The sequence below is a fragment of the Gymnogyps californianus genome, chromosome 8 (genome assembly GCF_018139145.2).
Source record: "Gymnogyps californianus isolate 813 chromosome 8, ASM1813914v2, whole genome shotgun sequence".
In the NCBI taxonomy this organism is placed as follows: Eukaryota; Metazoa; Chordata; class Aves; order Accipitriformes; family Cathartidae; genus Gymnogyps; species Gymnogyps californianus.
Window position 1 is genome coordinate 6,667,293 of NC_059478.1, and position 23,394 is coordinate 6,690,686.

At 48.8% G+C, this 23,394-nt stretch overlaps 1 protein-coding gene across 3 annotated transcripts; it reads right to left on the minus strand.

Moving 5' to 3' along the window:
• Window positions 1-537: 537 nt before the first annotated feature.
• Window positions 538-23,176, minus strand: RGS8 (regulator of G protein signaling 8). 3 transcript variants are annotated; one of them, XM_050901079.1, is made up of 6 exons: window positions 23,072-23,176; window positions 16,190-16,248; window positions 12,102-12,203; window positions 11,078-11,142; window positions 2,468-2,634; window positions 538-720 (listed from the first exon to the last, which is right to left on the minus strand). In XM_050901079.1, the coding sequence occupies exons 1-6, from the start codon at window positions 23,174-23,176 to the stop codon at window positions 538-540; spliced, it is 681 nt and encodes a 226-aa protein (XP_050757036.1). The 3 variants fall into 3 exon arrangements, with proteins under 3 accessions (XP_050757036.1, XP_050757037.1, XP_050757038.1); XM_050901080.1 differs by lacking the exon at window positions 23,072-23,176 and adding an exon at window positions 16,521-16,607; XM_050901081.1 differs by lacking the exons at window positions 16,190-16,248; window positions 23,072-23,176 and adding an exon at window positions 14,133-14,158.
• Between the last annotated feature and the right edge of the window lie 218 nt (window positions 23,177-23,394).

A 23,394-nucleotide genomic window follows, 5' to 3' on the forward strand; every position in this document is an offset into this window, starting at 1 on the left:
CACGCCGGGAAGCAGCATGAATCATGTGCCTTTTCCTTCTCTCTCCCTCCCTTCTCTCCCTCCTCACGGTCTCTGGATCCAGAACCCAGCAGCCAGTGTGGGAGACAATGCTTTGGACTGGACTTGGCTTCACAAGTTTCAGAACTGCCCTTAGGGCCCTTCCAAACACAGGGGAGAGGTGAGAGCCAGGGAGATGTCTGGAAGGATGGAAAGGTGCGGTGGCGTTATTTACACACAAACCAACGTAGTAATTGTGAAGGAAACCTGCCTTCCCAACAGATGACCCTGTGACTAGAGAGAATTATGGGTTTGTGCTAGAGAGAGGCAACAACTGCAAGATGCTACCGCTAACCAAAAAAAAGCACAGAAACGCAAAGAGTCCTAATACCACGTCTGGATCATGGTCTGGAAGCCTCTTTGTCCCCTTCTCCCTCTTTTCTCATTCCCACTGCTTTTAATACCAAGAAAGTTTCACATTTAAACATGGGTTTTGGCTGTTGTGGGAAGCACATGGTTTCTGAGGGCCCCATCGCGGCTCTAGCTTAGCCTCCTCTGGGTTTGAGACAGCAGGTCTGTGTAAATTTTGGATCTCAGGAACCTGGGGTAAGAGTCTTTCTCCATCAGGCTGTGCACCTTCCCCTGAGCTTGGTCAAAGCAAGAGAGGGAGGGCTCCTGCATATTTCTTCTTGTCAGCTCCCGTGTCTGGAAGTCTATGTTCACCTGGGAAAAGTAGCAGAAGAGAGTTTGGTACTGAGTGACCAGTTTGCCTGCTTCAAATGGCACATTTCTTCTCAGCCGTGGCTGTAAAAGCAGCAGCAGAACCAAGGTCCTGCCTTCGTCCATGCCTAAACGGCCCCCCAAACTCTGCGGGGTTTAGCGATCCAGCGTTACGAATCCTGCCCCAAATCTGGAAAAGTTGAACTAGATTTATACTGATCTGAGCACTTCTGAAATCAAATTACTTTTATTCAGGCTCTTAAGCACAGGTTTATGTAGCACACCTTCTAAAAATGCTGACTCAGCCTAACCTTTCTCCTATTGACCAAGATTTCTCTAGTCCCTTTATTCTTCACTACATGCCCAATATAAGGGCAAATGAACTTTTAGCTGGGTTTAGACTACTAGTACATTCTTATTAAATGTTTTTAAACTCTGTTGTTATAAAATAAATTGTTTGATTTTTCCCATAACAGCTTGGTGTTACAATATCTATTGCAGGGACTTGAAAAAATAAACCACCCTCACGTTATGACTGCCATTTGTTTGCAAAGCCAACAACCTGAGTTTTCCTGTTTTCTTTCCCTAGCAAAGCAGTCAGCGTTTATTAGGGTTATTGTTTAAAACCTGGCTGAAAAGATGTTGTTTGTTGTTATTAACCCAGTGTCCAAACTTAAAGGAGTCTAGAAAGTAAAGCTGTCTGCCTTAACTCAAATGACAGCAATACAGATTAGCTCTCTGTGTCACTTAAGGGTCATTTCACATCCTGGCACACCAAAATTTTGACGACAGGACCACATTTTAGGAAAGACCCCATCCAACCTGCGCTCACATTTCTAATCCAGATTCAGCCCTGCAGTCCTGAAAAATCTCACCCAGCTTCATGGATAACAGTGGGAAGACGCTCACTGAGGGCGATGGGGATTGAAGCATGCCCCAAGATGCCCACACCCCTTGGTGTAAATGTGGGTGCTTCTCAGTGGCCTCGCAACAGCCTTCCTAGTTCAACGATGGAGCAAAGAGAGCCCTTTTAGGGGGATCCCCTCGCAGGCACCCGTATCGTGACAAGCACCCATACAATCTAGCAGGAGGACCGCCGTAGGAGAGCGGGTGCAGTAAGCACCCTCCTGGTTGCGTTATGAATACAATAACACAACCCAACATCACGACACAGGATCTGCCCGTCGCTTCAGCCTGTCAGTACTTGAAAGAGGACTTAACAGTTCCAGGCTTCGGGTTGTGACTGCACTTTTTGTTCAGCTCTGAGTTATTGCTCGCATCTTTTAGGAGGTCTAATTGAGTTGGGAGTTAGTCAGCAGATAAACACTCCTCCCTGGAGAGTCAACAAGTTAGTCATTCGTGGGATGCAAAATGTCCTGCGAGAAATGAGCCCAATAGCCTGCTCAGGGATTGATAGTAAATGAGAGGAGCAAGGTTAAATACTCCTAGGAAGCTCGTAGAGGTTAGGAAATGTAGGTTGCAGTTGCCAGTGAACTCACTGGCTATGACTAATTCAGTATCATCAAAGCAGTTGCCCTCACCAGGGGATGAGTCACCATGAGCAGAGGCAGCTGTAGCAGGCAGGATGGCATTCCCATCCTCCTTATCCACTCCTCACCATCACCTCTACAAGGGGAGGGAGGGAGGGCTCCCCGACCCCCTGGCACCCCGCAGGTCCCAGCTGGGGGTGATGGACCTGCTCCCTGCGCGGCAGGGATGCTCTGCCTGCCCGGGGTGCTGGCATACCCACCTCTCGAGGAGCCTGCACATCAATGAACTCCTCAAAGATCCGCTGAGCCTTGGAGGCCAGCTTGGCTGCCGAGCGGGTCTTCTTGAAGTCCTCACAGGCGAGCCAGAACTCCAGGTTTTCCTCACTGAACTCAGTCTTCAGGAAAGCACGGAAAGCGGCCAGCCCATCTGCAAGAGAGATGCGGGGAGTTACAATGGGAGGAGAAAGAGGGCAGGGAGCAGTCTCTTTAATAGACATCCTTCCATCTGCCCCCGCCTACCAAAGACCATTTGATTTTTCTCCCAAGCTCTGCAATCCCAGGACGTGTCCGTAACTTACACCGTTGCATCAGCTGGACTCTCGTGAGCTGCCACGAAGCCAAAAATAATTTGCTGCTGCTCTGAAAGTGTTTTGCCAGCTAACATGGCAAAAGACTTTCTTCCAGACTGGGGCACCTAACCTTTGAAAAGTTCCTCTTGAAAACGTCAAGCTTCAACGATACGGTCTCTTTGCCACAGCATCTTGTGCGTGTTAATGCAACGCTTTGTAATGTCCTATCTGTCATTAAGAAAAACCTTTAATAAAACATAGCGGCTGTGGACTTGTCTCCTATGTTTTCTGTCACTTTGCTTTATTGCCTTGTGACATATTTTTAGTTCTTATTTAAACAGAGGAAGGATCTTGGAGAGTCTAACTGTTACAGCTACAATAAAGGGGAGAGGGAAAGGATGCGGCATAATTACTACTTGTCTAGTTGGTGGTAAAAGTGTTCTTATCACTTGTTAATGCTTAGCAATTGTGACATTTCAGTAATGTAATCTGAGTCAGCTGGGGCAGATTAGAAATATGGAAAGATTTATTAGGCAATCTGTGTCCTCTTAAACCCCTGCCTGGGTGTATTTATGGACACAGCTATTGTTTTTTATTTCCTTTCCCTGAATGGCACCAGCAGAGTTGAAGTAGCTGAAGGTTTCACACATGCCCTTTTTCTCCTTCCTTTAGCCTTGGGATAAATTTGGCTCCTAATTTTTTTTTTTCCCCAGTAACATGTTTCTAACTTTTCCTGGTCTTTTTCTATAGGGTCTGAGTATTTATAGTTTATGACTGGAAACCTCCTGAGTCAGCACTGGCTACTTCCAAGCAAGTGTCTAAAAATATTGATGGAATCGGGGAATGCACTCGGCAAGGTCAGACTCCGCGAAAGGATGAGAGGAGCAAGTGCATGTGTGCCTGGCAGGGACGGACAAAGCTGATGAGGGTTTGTAGGACCTGAACTCCTGCAATGCTGTGGGTTGGGGGCTCCACCTGCCCCCTTTCTGCTGTGGGAGATCTCAGCAGTGCTGCCTTCCCTCCTTCCTCCCATGGCAGGGGGTGTGGGAGCTGGGACGGAGCCCAATGGGCAATGCCTGATGCTTGGTGCTGGTCATTTTCACGCGTCCACAGCAAGCCCAGACCCACCAGGGACAGGGGCTGGCCATGTCACAGGATCCATCATAAACTCCCTTACAGCTTTGTCCTTGTTTTCTTGCCTGCACCAGGTATGTGAGGAGAAGCAGCAATGTAACACTGCCCTTTTTCTCCCTTGTGTGTCCTAATCTTATTCCTGCTTCTCTTGTTTCTGGTAATAACTTAGGACATGGAGATATTTTTCAGTTCTAGGTCCTGAGCCTCAAGCCCTAAGAAATGGCCCCAGGTATTGAACAACAACTAACAATCCTATTTCTGGCTGCGTGTAAGTCAGCAGAGATGTCTGACTGCCCAGATTCATGAAGGCAGAAAAGATATTAGGCCAGACAGGACCAAACTACAGGCTAAACCTCTCCACTCTATGTTTCTCAAAGCTCCTTCGTTAATGGGCTCTGCACTGCTAACTGCTCCATCAGCAGCCTGCGTTGCAAAGAGCACAGCAATCAGCAACTAAAACAGGTACGTCCCATCTCAGCTACACTTGCTGCTTCTGTCAGCCCCGGGAGGGCGAGAAATAGCTGTACCATACCGACTCGTCCTACCGCTTCTTAATTAATACACTTGGAGGAGATGATGATCAAGGTCACAGACTGCTATTGCGGGCAAAGCGAGGGCTCTTGTCCACGAATACTGCAGAGCAATTAGTGCAAATTGTGGATTCAGACCTGGGGCAATAACGTGACATTAGCCCCAGAGAAGCCTGCAGAGCAGAGCGCGCCAAAGGCATCTCCAGGAGCAGGGCACCTGTCAGGATCACAGGGCTGCTTTGAGCCTCGCCGTGGGTAGATAAATATGGTGAATGAGAGAGATGTTTTAGGGCTGCTCCCCTTCCTGAAATCTAGGAGACAGAAAAATTTTTCAAAACCTGTGTCCCCCTTAATGCCTATAAAATTCACAGGGCCTGTGTGGGAGCAAGTGGAGGACTTGAGAACAGAGCAGGGAGTCTTTGCAGGAGGAAAAGGAGAGGACATAACAGCAGGCTGCTAGCTTTCAGAAAGAAGAAAGTACCAAAGGGAGAAAGCAGCAGTTCCGAGATGTATGTCATTTTATACATCATCAGCTCCTAGGACATTTGATGTTAAATATTCCAGCACCCAAGCACACTGCTATAACTATACAGTCTCTGCTGTGTGTCCCTGCAGAGGTCTTGCTCCCCTTTCTCTGTCCTGGTCTTTCCCCCCCCCCCCTTTCCTCTACAACAGCCCCAGAGCCCCAGCACTGACAGCGGATCACTTGCAGAAATAGCAGCTTTGCACGGCAAATATAATATCTGCAAAATATAGTATCTGCTAAAAGAAGGGGACGTCATGATTGATGAGGTGAGAAAGGCATTTGCTTCAGCCCTGCCCCAGAGAGCAGCCGCAGCAGGTCCCTCCTGGGACTAGGAGCTTTCCATATGCTCTGCCTCCTGCTCTCACGTCAATCAGCTCGTTTTTGTCTTGAAGTAAGTTTAGACAGCAGATAGATAAATAATAGCATGTGGCTGTTCTCCACTTCTTTATATATTCCTGTTGTGCCCTCCTCACAGCCTTTGAGGAGCTGGAAATGATGAGGCTGGACCTGGGAGGACCTTGCAGAGGAAGCTTTGGACGCGGGAGAGGTCATCTTTGACTCGAGGCTGCCTGGCTCTCCACAGATTTCATCTTTAGCCTTTGACTGTCTGCCAGCATTTACAGCTGTGCCTGGCAGCCGGAGTTTAAAGATGGGAGCCCAGATGACTGTGTAGTAGTAAATCACTGCCCACAAGTTTATCATGGAACAATGACAAATCTGATTGAAAGGGCAGGAGGGCAATTTGGTATGGGGACTGCCATCACCTGAGCTGGAATTTGACCTGGATGTTGACTTTAATCTGCTCCTGTACATGACGGCTATCAAGGAAGCATCGCTCATGAAGGATCAGCATTTCAAAGCTCATCCCACCCAACGGGACAGCTTTTTTGCTGGGGCAACCAGCACTGGATTGCAGTGTGATAGGAGCAGGAGAGCATCACCTACTGAGTCAGTCTCCTGAAATATCCTGGAAGACGGCTGGAGCACCTGAGCAGTGTGATTCCAAAGGGATACTTTACAGAAAAAGCACAGAAATGAAAAGCAGGATTAGAAGTCTTCAGATGCAGCAGCACAAGATATCCATAAAATGTGTAGCCTAAAGGCATGGCCATTCAAGAAGACAGAGATGTACTGGTATAGATGCACGGCCCTTCAAGACAACTATTGGACACTTATTCGGGAATTTGACTCCAGAGCAGTGAGCCTTGCTTGAAGCCAAAGGAGTAAATCAGTACTGATGGAGCAGATAGGATGAAGGCAAAGAAATGGAGCTCTTCTACTGAGTGTCAAGGGTCTGAAAGCGGAGCAGAAGACGTTTGCTTTTTACTTTTGCAGTGTAAATGTAAGTTTCAAAATGCCCTGCTCTCTGTTCAAATAGACCAAGGGAATGCACAAGAGGATTGTCAGGAAGGATTGTGCAAGTATTTGTACATTACCCCATCCCAAGACCTTGCAGCGCACCGTACAGCTATAACCCTGCAGGTCACCTACGAATCAGACAATTACAAGAATTTGTGTTTTATAGATGGGGACTGCCAGGCAGATCAATGACTCTGTGAGGACAGGGACTCAGATGCTCCTGACATCCCGTTCAAGTGTTGTTCTTCAGGCCATGGAGAGTGGATCCTTTCCAGCAAGAAGGGCTGTGGAGGAAGGGACTGAACTGGCTAGCACAAAACACGGCACAGGTCTTGACTAAGGCAAGCTTCAGCAGCACGAGGAAGAGCTGAGATTAGTGGCTTAAATCATTCAGGCAGACAGCTTAATAACCAAGCATTAGCCACTGTCAGAGTAAGAAAGCGATCAACAATCATATTTAATGCATGCGTTTCATGCCATCGGGGCAATCAGTGCTTCATGTAGGGAATAAAGGTAGAGTCCTTATTGCTGGTAGATGAATGGATTAGCTCTATGGAGCATGTTGGGTCCAGGGCTGAAGAGACAAGGTCACAACGCTCTGTATAGCATATGTACGTGCTCTCACTGCTGCTTAGCATTGCTTTGTTGAATGTTAGCTGCCTGTCACCAGCACAATGCTAATGCTAATGCTGTTCTGGCTTAGAAAGAACTAGGAGTAGGTTGGGATATTCCTGTGCTGTGTAGGAAGAGGAGCAATGTGTAGACAACAGAAGGAGGAGGACAACAATAAAGTTTGGGCAGGAGAGCACAGAGATCACAAAAAATGGTGGAGAGGTGGAAAAAAATCACCCTTGAGATAAAAACAGAAATTCAGCACAAAGGTTTTCTGTGTTGGATGCTTCACTGAAAAGTGACTAAGGGTTGAGGACAGACTGTCCTGCTGAATTCTGGACAAATGACAAGCCATGTGTCCAGCCCCGCAAGGGATGCAGAATGAGACATGCCATTGCTTGTATTTCCCTCCAGCAGCCTGTCAAAAGAAATCTCCATCTGGCTGACCAGCCTATACCTCCTGGGCATGGGTACGGAGTGGGGATTACTCCTCAGTTACTCACATGCATGCACACACACTCTGTGGACCACACTGAGCTCCACTTCCCTGGGAGCCACTGCTAATCCGCACTGGCAGAAAATGGGGAAAGATGCCAAAATCTAGCATGTTAAAACCACTGCTTTTGCTCCCTGAGCACCCAAGGAAGCATGCTACATACAATCTGTCTCTTACTCTCTCGATTCCCTGCTGAAAGTAGGATCAAACTCCTCTCTCCTGTTGCTTGCCACACTCAGAAGCTCTGACCCAAGGGAACACTGCTACACTGTGCTTGCGTCTCTTGCAGTGAGCTCAGACAAGGTTCCTGCTGTAAAAAGGGGATCGACTGGCTGACCCTTATGGTTTCAAGTTGATTTGCTTCACCCATCAGCAAAAACAAGCAGGATATCACTGCACTGACCTGTTCATCTGGGGCTGTCGATGAAACTGAGCTGAGCTGCATCCTACCATTCAGCACTGGTTACTCCACGAGGGCTAGGCTGAGGGATGCTGAAGTCCCAATGCCAATGCAAAAGGAAGGTGGGGGTGTGACAGAGAGAGCCTTTCTGCCTTTCCTACTCACAATCTCTTGCTAATGTCAACACAAATTATTCTTTAAATGACCAGGGAATTGATCCAAATCAGACCACTCTATACAGAGGGGCATTGCCCAGCCTGGGAATCTCTGGACACACGCAACTGCTTCAAAACCCAGGGGTTTTCAATCCTCCACTCAAGATGCTGCCAGACAGCAGCATGTCAGCACCAAACATTACCTACAGAGGTCATTCAATAAAACAATGGGGGGAGAGGGAAGGGGGAGGCTCCACAGGGCCATCACACTTCAAGGGATATTTGACAAAAATGAGCATAATGACACTGCCCATAGAGTCTGTATAACGCATGATACCTGTTCAGGTCACTTCCATTCAGAAACCTTTTGGAGACTCATGAAAATAAGAAGTGGAAGAATACAAGTTGTTTGCCCTTCCCATAAAGGGTACTGCAGCCTCCTCTGTGTACAAGGGCAGCCTGCTCACCTCGGCACTTCAGAGTCTTTTAGGGAGCTCTGATCCACTTTCTTGCTCCTTGGAGCTCTTTTTTTGCATCTCTCCAGCCCCTTGCACTATTACCCACAAAGACTGCCCCATTTTCAGCTGCTACATCCAGCTCCTGAGTCCTACTTGAGCACTCTGGGTTTTTTTTTTTCCCCCCAAAGAACAGGTTGACTGGAAGGGACCCAAAACCACCGTAACATCTGACCGCAGCAGAAAGCGCCACTCAACCCCCTGAAATCAGCATCACGATCTCCCTTCCAAAACAGATGAACTGTCCATCTCGCGAAGAAAGAGTTTATGACAGATGTGTCAAGCAGAAGCGGTCTACCTGCTGATGCTGCGAGCCCCAGGGGAAATTCTCCCCGAGCCCAGCTGGTGCTTAGCCCGTGCCCCCAAAGCATGAATTCAAATTTTCCCTGGCTCATATTGTTCACCTGGGCAGTCACAGAGAAATTAGAGCGAGACAGTTCTGTCCTTCTCTTGGCAGTAAAAGCAGAATATTAGCTGGCAGCTTCGCTACAGACAGACGCAGGCAGGCCGGGCACTGCTTTTCTTACTCTCAAATTTTGGTCAGATAAGGCACAAGCCTCCCTTACCTGTCTAACATCAGCACATCTCTAACAGCAAGAACGCAACCCTCTTTTGTTCTGCTTTCATAGCAGACCTTTGGCAATTCTTCTGTGTTTGGGATACAAGTATACATAAGCGAAAACACAACGATTTTACAATATAATTCCTTTTATGGATATACGCTCTTCTCTCCTTTAAACCAGTATAACTAAAATAACACTTCTGTTTCAACAGAGCTTTTCGTATTTGCATCATTATAACCCTTGACTACCAGGCTAGCAATTCCAGAAACTTCAGGTGCAGAGCAGTTGTAATATATTCCTTTAGAAAGCAGTTTATTAAACAACAATTTTTTTTTGTCACTGATCACCAGGCAATGTCACCATGACTGCTGATAAAAAAAGATTAATTTAAATTTTAAAGATCACCTTCTGTTGCTATTAGGAACCGAATATTTTTCATTAGGTGCCAGAGAGTTACCAGAATTACTTTCTGTTCTAGAGACAGGAAAAATTCTGATAATTCATTTATCACTCTATAAGGGTAATTTATTAATAAAAACAGACACTCTTGTGGAGGCTGTTGGATGAAATAATTAAACTAAGGTTTGATTTAGCATTCGCAGCAGTCAGCTGAAGAGGGAACAGTCTGTATATGTTAGTACATGGATGCGTAAATTCGCTGGCACCACCAAAGCACTTTTGCTGCAGCCTGTATCTAATAGGGCAAATTTCAACTTTTACGCTGGTGAAGGTGGAACAGGGGCTCGAGTACAGAATTGTAACACTGATGTGAATATCCTGTCCTCCCCATCCCCCAGGCACCCTGTAGTCTCTTTGGTGCATTTTTCCCTTCTTGTTTTGAATTTCCACAAAAGAAATGTTCCCTCTTAGCCATACCCTGCTACACCATATATTTTTTTTCTACTGGCTGCAAGAGCAATGATCTCAACAAGATACTGCTGCTAAAATTATATATTGCTTTTGCTGCCTTGGACAGCCAGCCTGTTTAAAGTTGTCACTTAATTCCCTGCCAAAACTGTTGTCATCTCAGTAGAAATCCAGCAAAATTACACTTTTTAAAAAATAATAATATAATTCTACACTTATATTTTAAAATATAAGTGCAGAAAAACCTGAATCTCTAAGAAAGCCAGACAGTTCCTTATTGCAACAAAATAGTTCACCGCCCACATTGACTTTCCCCCAGCCTTGACTCCCTCTTGTTTTATTCTCCAATAGAAACACATTAATGAACCTATACTGTGAACTTCGCTGTCTTGTTTATAATTTCTCAGCATGAAAATGTTGGTGAAGCAGAATAATATTTTCTGAACAGAACTGATACGATTGATCTATTGAACGGAGCGAGGCGTGCTGATTATACGTTTGCATAAGGTTTCTGGATGTGAAATTTTCAGGTTTGCATTGGTAACTGTAAATGAGATCCTGCTAAGGGCTACCACGCATGATTTCTCTGCTACAGAGCAAGTTGTTCAAGGTTACTGAATCACGTACACTGTTGTGTCGTAGCACTCCCAGCAAAGGCTGCGCTTCGGCACGGCGTAGCTGCGCAGCAGCTCAGAAGAGCAGCTGGAGGGAGAGGGAAACAAGGCGGTGTCGCAGATCTCAGGGGGCTTTAGCGAGCTGAGAACCTGCCATTTGCTTGTGCGGAAAGACTGGACCCAGGGGCACACGCCAAAGGACGGTACGCACGGCTACGGCCTTGGGGGTCCTGCCTCCAGTGCATCCCCAGGAGCTGGAGAAGGCTAGACCTTGGGCTGATGGCTTTATCAGTTGTGATCACCCAATCAAGAGCAAAGCCAGGAAGGGAACCCACAGAAACTCACTCCCTCGCCTTTTAACCAGAGGACAAGTCCTGCCTATAAACGACTGTGACCGTTGCCTGGTGGGTAGTAAGCAGCTACCCCAGGGACCATTCCTGTGCTATGCAATGCATGCTTTGTTTGCCCTAGCTACAACCAGTATGAAGGGTACAAGGGGGGGAAAAAGGTAGAATTTGATCTCTACTCACATTTATGGGACAAAAGGACATCAAAAGAGTCTGCCCATCTTGTTGCTTCTTCTGTTGACAGTCTTCTGTAAGGAAAGGAAGAGGCAAGTCAACCTCTTGGTTGACAACCAAGACAACCCATGGCCGCTGATCCCCTCTGGGGCTGTTTGACAAGGACACCGAGGAAGGCTGGAATTCTTCTCACCTAACTTTGGAGGTCTACAATGTAGAGGTCTCCAGGTGAGCAGCAAGTCACCCTGGGCTCCCTTGAGAATCAATGAGGAGATACCAAGGGACCTGCAGGGACTTGACTCTCTTCGTCTCACATCCCCAGGTAGGCGGGTAAAATAGACCAGATGAATCACACCCGAAAAGGGACCAATTTTTCCTCATTGACTCTAAGCAGAGGCCCAGGGAACAAGTTCAGATGTAGACATTTACATTGTAAAAGCCAAGTGTCAAATGAAATGAAACCCACCCCTGCAGAAGTGTTTATTTCTCTTTCCTGACTTTCAGGGGAAGGTTAGAGTCTTAGCTCAGACGTAAGCAGTGACTTGTGATCAGATGAATCCCATCCCACTCATCTCAAATCAGGACTCTGGATTGTCTGAAGCATCTGCCTTAAGTGTTGTGCAAACTAACACAGGGCTTTTTGGTGGTGTTTAATAGCAAGGCTTAGCTAAGGAGGACTGTGACCTGAAATGACTGGTCACCTTTTATATCAAGTCAACTGCTCAGACTTTGATTTGTGATGACAGAGGGGTAAATTACATCCTCAAATACGTGCAGACATGTCCCACGTACAGCAGCGGGCACTGTGTGCATGTCCTGTCTCATGGGAGAAATCATATCATGATCCAGGTATTTTCTGAGGCTGTTCCTGCTGTATTCAGAGTTGTTTTGTTTTCCGTCTTCCTTGTGGCTAAAAGAGCTAGTCAAAGCTTATACAAAGTATAATAAAAGGAAGATAATACTAGAAGGGGTGGTGGGCAGGGAGGGAAAGGACAGCAATAGGGTTGGGATGGGATACTGCAGCTATACTCACTTCAAAGCCCGGTTGGGCTTGTCCGGAAGAATAGCTGTGAAATCATTATATGAGTCTGATTTGTGAGACAGGCAGCCCAGGCGAGTCCTCATCCCTCTGTTCCTGTGGTCGATGTGGGGGAGCAGGGGTGTGAGCAGGGGAAAACCAAAGAAGATGATGATTATAAGTCTAGCCAGAGTGGCAAAAACAAAAACAAAACCGAACAAAAAAACCCCAAAACAAAACCAAAAACCTCAGTGGCTCTGTGCCTCATCAGACCTGTGTCCTTGCTTCCCTCATCTGTAGGAGGGACCCTGAGACATCTCCCGTAAGACGCCAAGCAGACGCTAAGGACGGACACAGCACCAGAGCAGCTGAAGGCTCACCCACACCGGTCATTCAGCTGCTCTGACTGGTAAAAAGGCTTTTAAAGGCTGCACTTTGGGATGGTTTCTTGGAAAGACCTGCTCTGGTCAGGTGTGGGAGGAGAGCAAAGGGCAGCAATACCAGAAATCAATCACCACGATCCAGCAGCACCAGAAACAGCACAAATACCAGGGTCTGAGGGCAGGAGGGAGCTGGAGGAAGAAGAGAGGGAGTAAGGCACCTGCAAGGAAAGCCTGTGCTGCAGAGCCATGAGACCTCGGCCAGGATCTCAAGCAGCTTCTTTAGACTCAGGGTTACATAAGCAGGCTGAAACTGCCTCTTTCCTGACAGGCTTACCCAGGCAGAAAATGGCTTTATTGCTTTTTTCCTCTAAATTTCAAACCAGCCCCAGAGCCTTCGCTCCTCTACCAGCCCCTCGTGTCCTTGCCAGCCCCTTCCCGGCACAGCCAGCGCATCCGCAGCATCCTTCATCACATAACCTCAGCACGAGGAGGAACACAAAGGGAGAGGGAAACATAACACGCACATGCATTATACGGGACTGGTGTCGTCTCCTCTCAAAAAACATATAGGTGCCAGTTAATGGTTTTACATGGTCTCTAGAAGCGCAGAGCCTGTGATTTGCCTCTCCAACCCAAGGGCATCTCTTCTACTAGATTCCCCAGACATCGAACGAGGCCATTCTCTCCTCCAGACCATGGCAGGAGGATTTAGCGACCCAGTCTCCACTTCTCAGCTGCTGGACCCACTTCCGAGCTGGAGAAAGCCCTTCTCCAAGCCCTGCTGCCAAACAGATGCCAAATACTTTCTGTGACTGCAGAGGGAAGTACAGTATTTTTCCCTTCCATATGTAATTCTTGCAGAACACTTCAGCACCAGCGACTGAGCCAATCTGTAGCACGCCTGTTTCCCCCTTCTCCTCCCGCCCTTCAGAGAGTTTCTATTATTGCACATTTTAATGTAATCTTAAAGCAAATTAAATGTTAATTAAATGCAATGAGTATCTCCCTGGCACAGCACAGGCAGCTCGCAGGATTTAACAAGCACAAAAAACTGGAGATGTTCAGTCATAGGAATTGTTGCACAGCCTCAAACTATGGACCCATGGCCAGTGGTCTCGGGATGCTACGCTACATAAACCTCAAACATCAGTGCAGAAATACTGCGTGCAAAGTGTCATGTTCCTGGCTGAGCACGCTGGACCTGCTGTGCTCAAACAGACACTGAGTCTACTATAGGATCTTTCTGGTACCTTTCCTGATACCTCCTACCCCCAACCTTTATCTTCCCTGCACTGTTTGTTCTAGCAAGCTCACGAATTTCTCAGCAAGAGGTGTGACGTGCATTACCACAGTGCTGCTCAGATTTCTCTCTGATGCCTGAGATCAAGGGACTGCAGCAGGGAATCAGAGCGTATGGGGGACAGAGATGCTGCGCCACGAGCAAGGAGCTTGTCTCTCGCGGAACATCGATCTCTAGGTGAGGACTTCCAAGACAGGACACAGGAGAAAGAGAGGGAAAGAAACCGGGTTCGCAGGAGGTGGAGAGGCAAGGGAAGGGCAGGAGGGAAGATGGGACACTGCAGTGAGCTGAAAGGCTTGCTGGACAAGGTAGACAGCGACAGGATGGGCAGGGGTGAGGGATGCATCATGTCTTTTCAGTTACCTCCATGGGATCAGTAAGGCAGCCATTCAGGCATCCAGTTATAGTTAACCCTTTAACTGGCTGGCTTGGACAGCAGTCGGGGCTGTTTGCAGGAGGCAGGAGTGCGGGAAGGAGGGATTTACTGTTTCATGTCCTGGCACTTAAAAATATATCAAAGAATCCTCTGAAAAAAAAAAAAAAAAAGAGGGCCAGTTGTTCTCAACCCATTTGATCCTTGCCTCCTAGCGCGAAAGGTCAATTTTTCAATGGAAGACGTTCAGAGTAGAGGGATGATCACAGAGGAGAGACAGCATTTCCTTCTAAGACCAGGACCGCAGGTTAAGTCCAGCTTCAGGTCTAAAGTGATTTGAGTTTGGCGTCACAGCTCACCACAGAGCGGCAGGAGTTGGCATTATCGCACTCATCATTCAACACCTCTGAAGGTCTCTCCTCAACAGGCAGAGCTCCGGGCTGACCTCGCTAAGGTGACCAAACTACCTCTTGTCCCTGTCCCTCCAGGTCATGGCTGATGTTACTGGCCAGGCATCATGGAAAAGCTGGCACTGCAAATAAAATAACAGGAGGACTTCACGCGTCTGCAGATGCTGGTCCTTTCACCATCACAGGCTCAAGCACTCACACAAAAATAACTCAAAGAAAGCATCTCCTCTTCGGGGTGGTGGGAGCCTGCGGGGAGCCACCAAGGAGATGCACTGTCTGCAAAGGGGAGGGAGGGAGGGAAGGAGGGGATGGCAGGGTCCCCGTGAGCCTTGGCACACAGGCAGCTGGTTGAACAAATCTCACATCAGAGCGTGAAGGCGAGGTCCACCAGCCAGGACACCAACGGGACAGAGAGCAGGACTGTATAGCGAGCAAAGGGCAAAGGTTTCTTATTTGCCAGGACAGGGCCAAGCTCCAGGTAACCTCCATGTCCTCTTGCCCAGAGGGAACAACTGAGGAGGAGACAAAGGAACTAATGAGAGCAGAGAGTGTGTGCAAAGGAGCCAGGACCCTGCTCTGCTGGGGCCTGGGGAGATCCCAGAGCTTGGGCTGCCCAACACAACATCCCTTTTAAAACCTGATTACATTAAAAATGCACAAAGCCTCTTCCCAACTAAATTAATGGAACTGGGATTGCGCTACATGCCAGTGAGTGCATTTCCTTAATCCCTACCCTGACCGGCTGCTTCGATGTGCTTTAACTGAAATCAATCCTTGTAATTCCTTAAGCCCCTTTAAATTTCCTCATTAACAGCCTCACCCGCATGTGGGGCCACCGCACATGATTTCCTAGAGTCCGGCAGCCCCGACTCCTCTTTCCCACTGCAGCCCCGACTCCTCTTTCCCACTGCTGCTCCGAAGTGACAGCTGGAAGCGGAGCCGAGTGCCCTCTCCCTTGCAGCCGCCTCTAGCAGCCTGCTTTCAGGGGTACTGTTATGAAATGGCCTTCTGCTCGCCCCCGCTCCCACCCGCTCGCCAGCCCCCGCAACAACAACCTGCGCAGCTGAGCAGCACCGAACTTCCCTGCGATCCCAAAGTCTGTCTGACTTCACGGACGCCGAGACCTGTATTTCCCGTGAAGGCAATCCCACTGCTAGGCTGACATACCCACGGATATTTCCTCTGATTGCAAATAAAGCCAGTCAGTTATGACTTTAGAAATATAATCTGTAGCGTCTGGTAAAGGCATCCCAGTAGGGTCCATGGTGAGGTTTTTTTGCCTCCCGCTCCATCATTCATCCTACCTCCCCCTCCTATGAAAGGACCCCAGTCAAGGAGAATTGCCAGTCTCATCATGGATGTGTTTTAGGGGTTTCTCCTTAGGAGATAGAAAGGGAGGGATGTGATTATGACATTCAGGTTATCAAACCACCCCAGGAGATCACCTGAGCAAAGATAAAGAAGCCATCCCAATAGAAAAAATTAGCAGCACAAAGGTTAAAAAGAAAAAAACCCCAAACCGTGAGATCTCAGGGGCTTCAAGAGATTAAGACCATTCATTCACATGCAGAGAAAGCCAGAAAAAACTGAACACAGAGGCACTGCAGACAGACAGACACAGAGAAAAAGATACTCACTGCCTTTGACCTGTCCTCTCTGCCGGTGGGTCTGTGCCGACAGCGTGGTCAGAGAGGCTCTGGGGAGAGAGCAGAGCGGTCTTCTTCAGAGACAACCCCCTGCACGGGGTGAAAGTCACACTTCGACACCCCTCCCCTCCCCACCTCTCTCCGGGCAGCAGCAGCAGCAGCGCAGCTCAGAGCAGCGCTCTCACATCCAGCAAAACCCTACAGCAGCCTCAACCCGGCAGGCTGGGGCTCGGCTGCGCAGCCGGCTCCCACCGCTCATCGGCGGCACTGCCGAGGAGCCCACCAGCTCAGCACGTTTTGCTGCATCCCCTCCCTCACCCACCTGGCAGCAAAACCCCAGCTTCTCCCCCGTTGGAGATGGGGGACCGTTCCGCACGGGCGGCGGATGCCAAAGGCTGGCAGGGAGCATCTGGGGGCGGGGAGGGGGGGATGCCTGCGAAAGCGCTCGCTGTTGTCACCCTCGGTATGTTGGAATAAAGCATCCGCCTGCATCGTTTTAATCGGCTCCTCTGAGGTTTAGGGAAGGTTGCTGCCCTCAGATCACAGATCATCAGGAGCTGCCGCAGACAGAAGGGATGGGAGAGTTTAATTAAAGAGCCCAGGTGTCAGCAGGGCCGAATAAAATCGTTAACAGGCAAGGGGGCACCTTATTGCAGGGCATGGGATGACAGAAGAACACAATCCACCTGGCGAGTCGGTGATGTGACTGACCCCTTTCATCCACCTCCCCTTCCCTCACCTGATGTGTGCAGTCCCGCTCGCTCCCTGCCCCACAGCAGACTCCTTGCAACCTCCCTCGGTGCGCTCGCCCCACGGTATAGGCTCCCATTCCCTTTTCTCTCCTGCACCCACACCTCCATCCTCCAGAGGATGTATATGGGGTGTCCAGCGCACCCCAGTGACTCTAACGACAACCTAACCCGCGGCACCTACATGGTGGGGCTGCAGCACAGCCCCCCAGCTCCAGGCTTAGCTTAGCCATCAGTAACAACATCTGGGTGTCATGCAGGCTGCACAGGCACCAATGTGGGTCACTGACTCACTGAGAGCGCAAGCCATGGGATCTCCATTGCTTTTCTGATCCTGATGAAGCTGATTGACTAAAAAAAAAACCCCAAACAATAATAATAACAACAACAATAATAATAATAATAATAATGTCCTCTGCAGTTAAACAAGTCATTGCCTTTTTCCTGGAAACTTGTAGTCACCTGCCTCTTCTCTGCTAAAACACTACTGGGCCTGACATCCCGGTAGTACTAGCAGGAAGCACGTCTTGAGATAACACATTATCACCAGGCAACATCCCTGGGGAAAGACAGAGTCCTGCAAAACTCACTACGAAAACACAGGGGTTAGTAGCACTGTAGCAATGATCCCAGCTCTCCATCATCTTGGATCCCCCCTCCTTCACAGCTCAACTTGGCAAGGAAATATTTGCCTTGTTCTCATCCTCCCATCGCAAAGCCCAGGTCATCCTGACTCAGATTAATCACGTCTCCAGTTATCAGAAGACAAGCACTGAAAAAATGCCATGGCTGATACAATCTCCTCTCAGCCAAGGTCAAAGGTTGAGGTTTGTCTTATGCCTCTGGTACGACAGGCTGGTTTGTTCAAGTTAAATAACAGTCACCTTCAGCCCTTGCCCCAAACCCAAGCCAAATTTAATACGAACATCACCAAGGGTTTAACTTCTAACATGTCATTTTTGTTTTAATGCGTTTCCACGCTTCCAGGTTCTCTCTGGGCAACCGCAGGATGTCACGAGTGGCAACGTTTACGTAATGCTTCCAGGACATCCCTCAGATCTCATTTACACACACAGACCTTGTAGGGTGGGGGAGGTCAACAAAATGTTCAATCAACAAAACTGTGGATAATTCCGGTCCATTATTCAGATACCTGGACTTTGCTGCAGCCTCAAACAGATCAAAAACTCTGATCCCCTAACTCTGGATGGGCTAGATCAGAGGACCACGTGAGCGCCTCTGCTGCTCCTCCTCTTGCTTTTATACCAGTTTTACATATTGCCATCTCATAACCATCACCAGTATAGACAGAGACCCCAGTCCCTATTTCTCCAGTACAGCAGTACACCCTTTCGTGACCTCACTGAGATCCTGGAGCAACCCACAAATGACCCTGAAGATCAACCGTTTCTTCTTCCAGTTTCCTAGGGCAGGTGTGAGTTAGAGAACAAAAATAAGTGAACTGTGTTGACACAGGCACTATGGGAAATGTAATTAAATTGCAGATAGAGAATTATATTTTTACAGGGTAATATTTTAGAAAGCTTCTGTGCAGTAGAAGAGGTTTATAGCAAATTCCTTCTAAAATAGCCCTCCTGCTTCTGACTACTCCGTAGCTTCTATTTAAAAGCTTTTAATAAAATAACTCATTTTGATATTAGGCTTGAATCCGATCCAAAATTTTAAATCTCTACAAGAAATACTTTAAAGCAATTTCCTCATGACCTGCTAACAGCAAATACACAAGCGGTGAACACATGCAGCGTTGGGAGTGTTGGCTGTCACCGGGCAAGGTGGAAGGGAGTTTGCCAGCCTGTTCCCAGGATGTTAATCTTCTCTCCACCACCTCCAGGGTCCTTTTCACCCTCCCTATTATTTTAAATGCCTCCCTGCCTGTTCCTTCTGTTTTGTCTATTGATCGTCATTCAAGTTTTTTTTACCCAAAAACTTCTTCTGGACCAAACACCTCCACCAGTTTCACTTGGTCCCAGTTTCTGCCACCCAACCGCTAGATAAAATTGCACGATCTGAAGACATCTCTTCCTTCCAGTATGGCTGTCCTTACATGTCCGGCAGGCCCAGGAAGGCAGCTCTGGCTGGTAGTTGTGTGGCTTTTGCCCCTCCAGACACAGGGATGCTCCTCTGGGGGCTGGCAGCTGACCGCCCTTCTCAGTTTGGAGCCAGAAGATCAGAGGATGCTTGCACTGACTAGCTCATCTTCTTGGCTGACATCTCCAGTGGGTTTGCCTTAAATAAACTCCTTCACCTTGACATTTAAGCAGACTTCTCCCTATCTTCTCACTCGTGCTCTGTTTCCTCAGGGGTCTGCTGCTGCTCTACGATTCCATTATTTTATGCTTAACGAGCCATCACGCCGAGCCTGCCGCTGTCGCTTCCACTTCTCCTTTCTGACTTCGCGGCCTTGTCATATTCACAGTGATCCATGCCACAAGGGCTCTGAACTTCTTTGGGGTTGCATTCGCTCTTACTTTGCGACTTTTCCTAGGTCTGTGCCAGCACCTCTCTTTTCTAGTAATGTGCTGCAAGGAGCTTGTTTGAGGGTGTGCTTCACAATGTGTTAGTCCAACAGGTTTTTCCCTGGCACCAAGAAAGTGCTTCTTCAGACTCCTGTGATGTCTGGCAGCTACATCCCCATAGGTGAGGTCATTCTTTGGTATGTTTGCATGAGAACCTGTCGCCTCTGTGATCTCTCCAGGAGATGCTCAGTGATGTATGCTCTGTGACTGCAAAATGCCAATTACATGAGGCCGGCTGCCTCCCACAGTAGTCACTGCTTTGGGAACTCCAGTGACCTGCATGCTGCAAAGCCTGCCTTTGGCTCAACCACAAGCCTCCAGCCATGGTCCGCTTCTGCTGTGACCCAAGGGGGCTTTGGTTTTTTGCTGGAGGACTGGAAGGAACAACCACCCTTGACCTGCAATGACAATCCTAGCAAATCTCTCATGACATGAAGTGTCATTTGATCTCCTCTTACATATGGTCATTCAAAATTTATCCAGAATCCAGACTGGTACCTATACGGGCCCAACCCCAAGGTAATTCAAGTTAGTAATTAATTTATCTCCAGAGCCTGCTGTTCTCCACCACTGTTTGCAATTAAAGCTGGAAGAAAATTGTTAGTAGCTGACATCTGACATGCAACGCTCTGCTCACTGTGCCAGCCTGCCTGCCTGCTTGTTTTAGGGTCCAGGGGAAAGCACACTTGGTCCAGCACGAGGTGACTGTCTCGGCAGGAAGGAATTACGACTGACATAGACAGCTTCCTAAACTGCAGAACAAATCACAGACTTGTCTTAGTTGTGAAGGAGCCCCAAGAACAGCTCCCCCTTCTAAAAAGCAGCTCCAGTAACCTCACTGAATATCCGCAGATGTAGCTCAGACTGTTTTTAAGGGGTTAATTTTTCTATTCACCTTAAACCTCAAATCATTCTCCACCTCAGGCCAGGCAGGCAGGAAATCCTGAAAGGTGAAACAAGGAGACCTTGAGTTTCAGGGGTAGGTGAGGAAACCGAGCAGTTGATATACTGGAGGGGGGGGGGGGGGGTCGATAAAAGAAGCCATCTCACATGTGCTAACTAGGCAGGGCAGGAGATAGGAGACACTCACTGAGCTGAACTCCCCTTGACAGTAAAAGACTGTGTTTAAAAATAAAAACGAGTTACATAAAGTGTGATCCACAGTTCTGCCTCTAGCTTAGCTCAAGAGCATGGCAGCTATTTAAGTTCTCCCCTGTGTCAATGATAAAAGTGTCTCCTGGACATGTTTGCAGCTCTTGGACATTGCGATTGCTGCAGCAGAACAGATGCCTCCGCTGTGAGATGGCTCCTGGCCCCGGCCTGTTCGCTCCCAACTCCCTCCCCAATTCCTCCAGGCAGGTAGGACACAAAACCAACAGCTAAGCAGCGTGGGAGGCTCCGGGCTGAGAGTGGCAGCGTGCGAGACAGGAACCAAAGGGAAGAATTTCCCCTTTGAAGCACTTTATTACAATTTCATAATTGTTCTCTGAGGAAACACGCTCCCATGCCCAGGAGCAGCTACACGTAAAGAAGCATGTCGGTGCCTCTGCGTGTGCGTTGGAGAGGATGCTGTTAGTGTGGAGCAGGGAGGCAGAAAGGATTGGAGTTGACACAGAGCTGCTCTGTGCAGCCTTGGAGTCCTCCCAGCTTTCAGCATCGCTGCTGCTGTCAATATGGCAGTGTCTGTAATGCAGTTGGTGTGTATGGTTGGGAAGCCGAGACAGATCCACCCCGATAGACAGAGCTCCACAAAGATCCCCTACCGCAGATGCTCCGTCCCTTGTATGTTTTGATTGAGACTTGATGCCTGACACAGGCCAGGGAGCAAGGCTTGCTGACAGATGGGGTTAATTTTCTGCTGAGAGATCATTCAAGGTGCTTGCAAGCAGCCTGCATTTTGAGAGCTGAACACTGCAAACTAGTCATTTATTGAATGTTAGAACTCAGCCCTGAGACCTCAGGGTTGCAGTCACAAATCCATTTATGATGGACAAGGTCTATGCTTCTTTGCTCTTATTGCTGCTATTTCAAAGACTTGGGCTTATAGGGCATCCAGGTCCCACAGCAAGGATTTACTGGGGCTATTAACTGCTCTACAGATACACAACATGGCACTGGGAGGTCATTCCCACTGCAGCAAAACACCTGAGCACGTGCTTAACTTTAAACATGTGAGCAGTTGAATGGATATTTGTACGATGAAATACAAACAGAGTTAACTGCATGGGTGAGCTGGGATTTCTCTTTCATCTCTGGAGGCTGCTGCTCTAGCCTTAATTAAAACATAAATGAGGTGAGTTAGACGGGCGCATCCTCTTTCTCCAGCAGACGGTGGTTCTTTCATAAAAATGTCTGCTGCATCCAGCGCCAATCTCTCCTCGGGAGACTGGCCTGCAATCATCGCCTGTGTCCTGCCAGTCTGGATAGAGATGCACGCCGAGCTCTGCCAACGCCTGCCCTAGTCAAGCCCTGAGGACTGGGCAACATCTCCAGAGCCGCGTGGAAGGACTGCAGGGCAAGAGGCCAGGCTTGTCCTGCCAGTGCAGACAGCGCTGCTTCGGAGGAGCCTGGGGCTGCAGGAACAAGTGAGTCTCAGAGAAGGGCAGCACAACAGGACGGCGAAAGCACAGCCCTTTATGCAACACGTTCGCTCACCAGATGGAGGAATGCAACTGCATTCCTCCGGGACTGGGTGCAGTGATAATCAGCCACAGAAAGAAGATGCTAGCACAACGGGTCCCTTGTATTTCTTAGCTGTGCCACATTACCAGCTTATTCCCCCCGACCCATCAAACGGCAAAGAGATGGCCCTTGCCGCTGCAGAGATCCCCATGACTTACAGCAGCCCCACAGGCAGGGCTGCAGGAAAAAAAGCCCCCTCAGGTTAGCCCCCCGTTCTGCCCCCAAAGAGTGCACATGCTCCTGCCATCTGCAAGTTTTCGCTGCAGTCTCTGCTCAATGCAGTTCTCTCGCCTCCAACACGTTCTCCTTTCGCTCCAATTAGTCTTATTTTTAACTAGCTCAGCCCCAGCGTTCAGCCCAGGTGTTAGTCACAATGTCACAGGTACCCAAATATTCAAAGGAAATACAATCCACCATTTAAAAATAACAACAATAGCGAAGGGGGGGGGGGGAAGGAAAAGATGGTGAAGATCTCAGAGCTGCAGGCACCAGCACAGACTGATGTTTTCTCCCAGCATCAAAGGCCCACCGCTAATCCCATTGAAACGGAGATCACCCCAGAACCAGTCCTGCTCCTGTATCAGCCCAGCCAGTGCCGGGCTGGGCTTAACGTAAGAAATACGCTGCTCTCTTTCCCCGCCTGCCAATTAGAAGCGGTGTCTGTGTCCCTTTGACCATTCATAAGACGCCACAGGAAGATTAATGCACCAGGAGAAGCGCTGCCGTGACATTAGTAGGAGTGACATCTGAGCAGCACCCTTCCCCTCCCGCTTTGCCTGCAGAGCCCTCCTTCCCCCCAGAAAACTGGGGCAGGAGCAAGTAAAAATCCCTCCCCCGGGGAACTCGTAACCAAGCGAAGGACCACAGGGCCTTTCATCACCCACCAAGGCCCTCCTAGCTCTTACCTGTCTTGCAGCTGGCAGCAGGGTGGTGGCTACGTGGCTTTTGGTGCTTGATGGACATGGCTGGTTGGGACCCTGAGGAACAGTGTCTGCAGGCTCCCGGTGCATCAGGGAGGGCGAAGGACCCGCCCGGCCACAATTATCTCTGGAGGAGCAGCAGCACTGTGCCACTTTTCCTGGCTTCCTAGCCCTGCATCTCGTGAAAAGAACAAGAGCTGGTGGAAGGAGGGGGGTTACGAAAGAGAGAGAAGGGGGAGAAGGGAGAGCGAGAGCGCGCGCTCTCGCAGATGCACACACGCAGAGCAGACAGAGGCTTGTATAGGATG

Coding starts and splice junctions, on each gene's coding strand:
- RGS8 (XM_050901079.1), bottom strand. CDS start 23,176: ATGCACCGGGAGCCTGCAGACACTGTTCCTCAGGGTCCCAACCAGCCA. Junction 16,249..23,071: donor TGCTGCCAGCTGCAAGACAG/GTAAGAGCTAGG, acceptor CTCTCTCCCCAG/AGCCTCTCTGACCACGCTGT. Junction 12,204..16,189: donor GAGAGGACAGGTCAAAGGCA/GTGAGTATCTTT, acceptor CATCGACCACAG/GAACAGAGGGATGAGGACTC.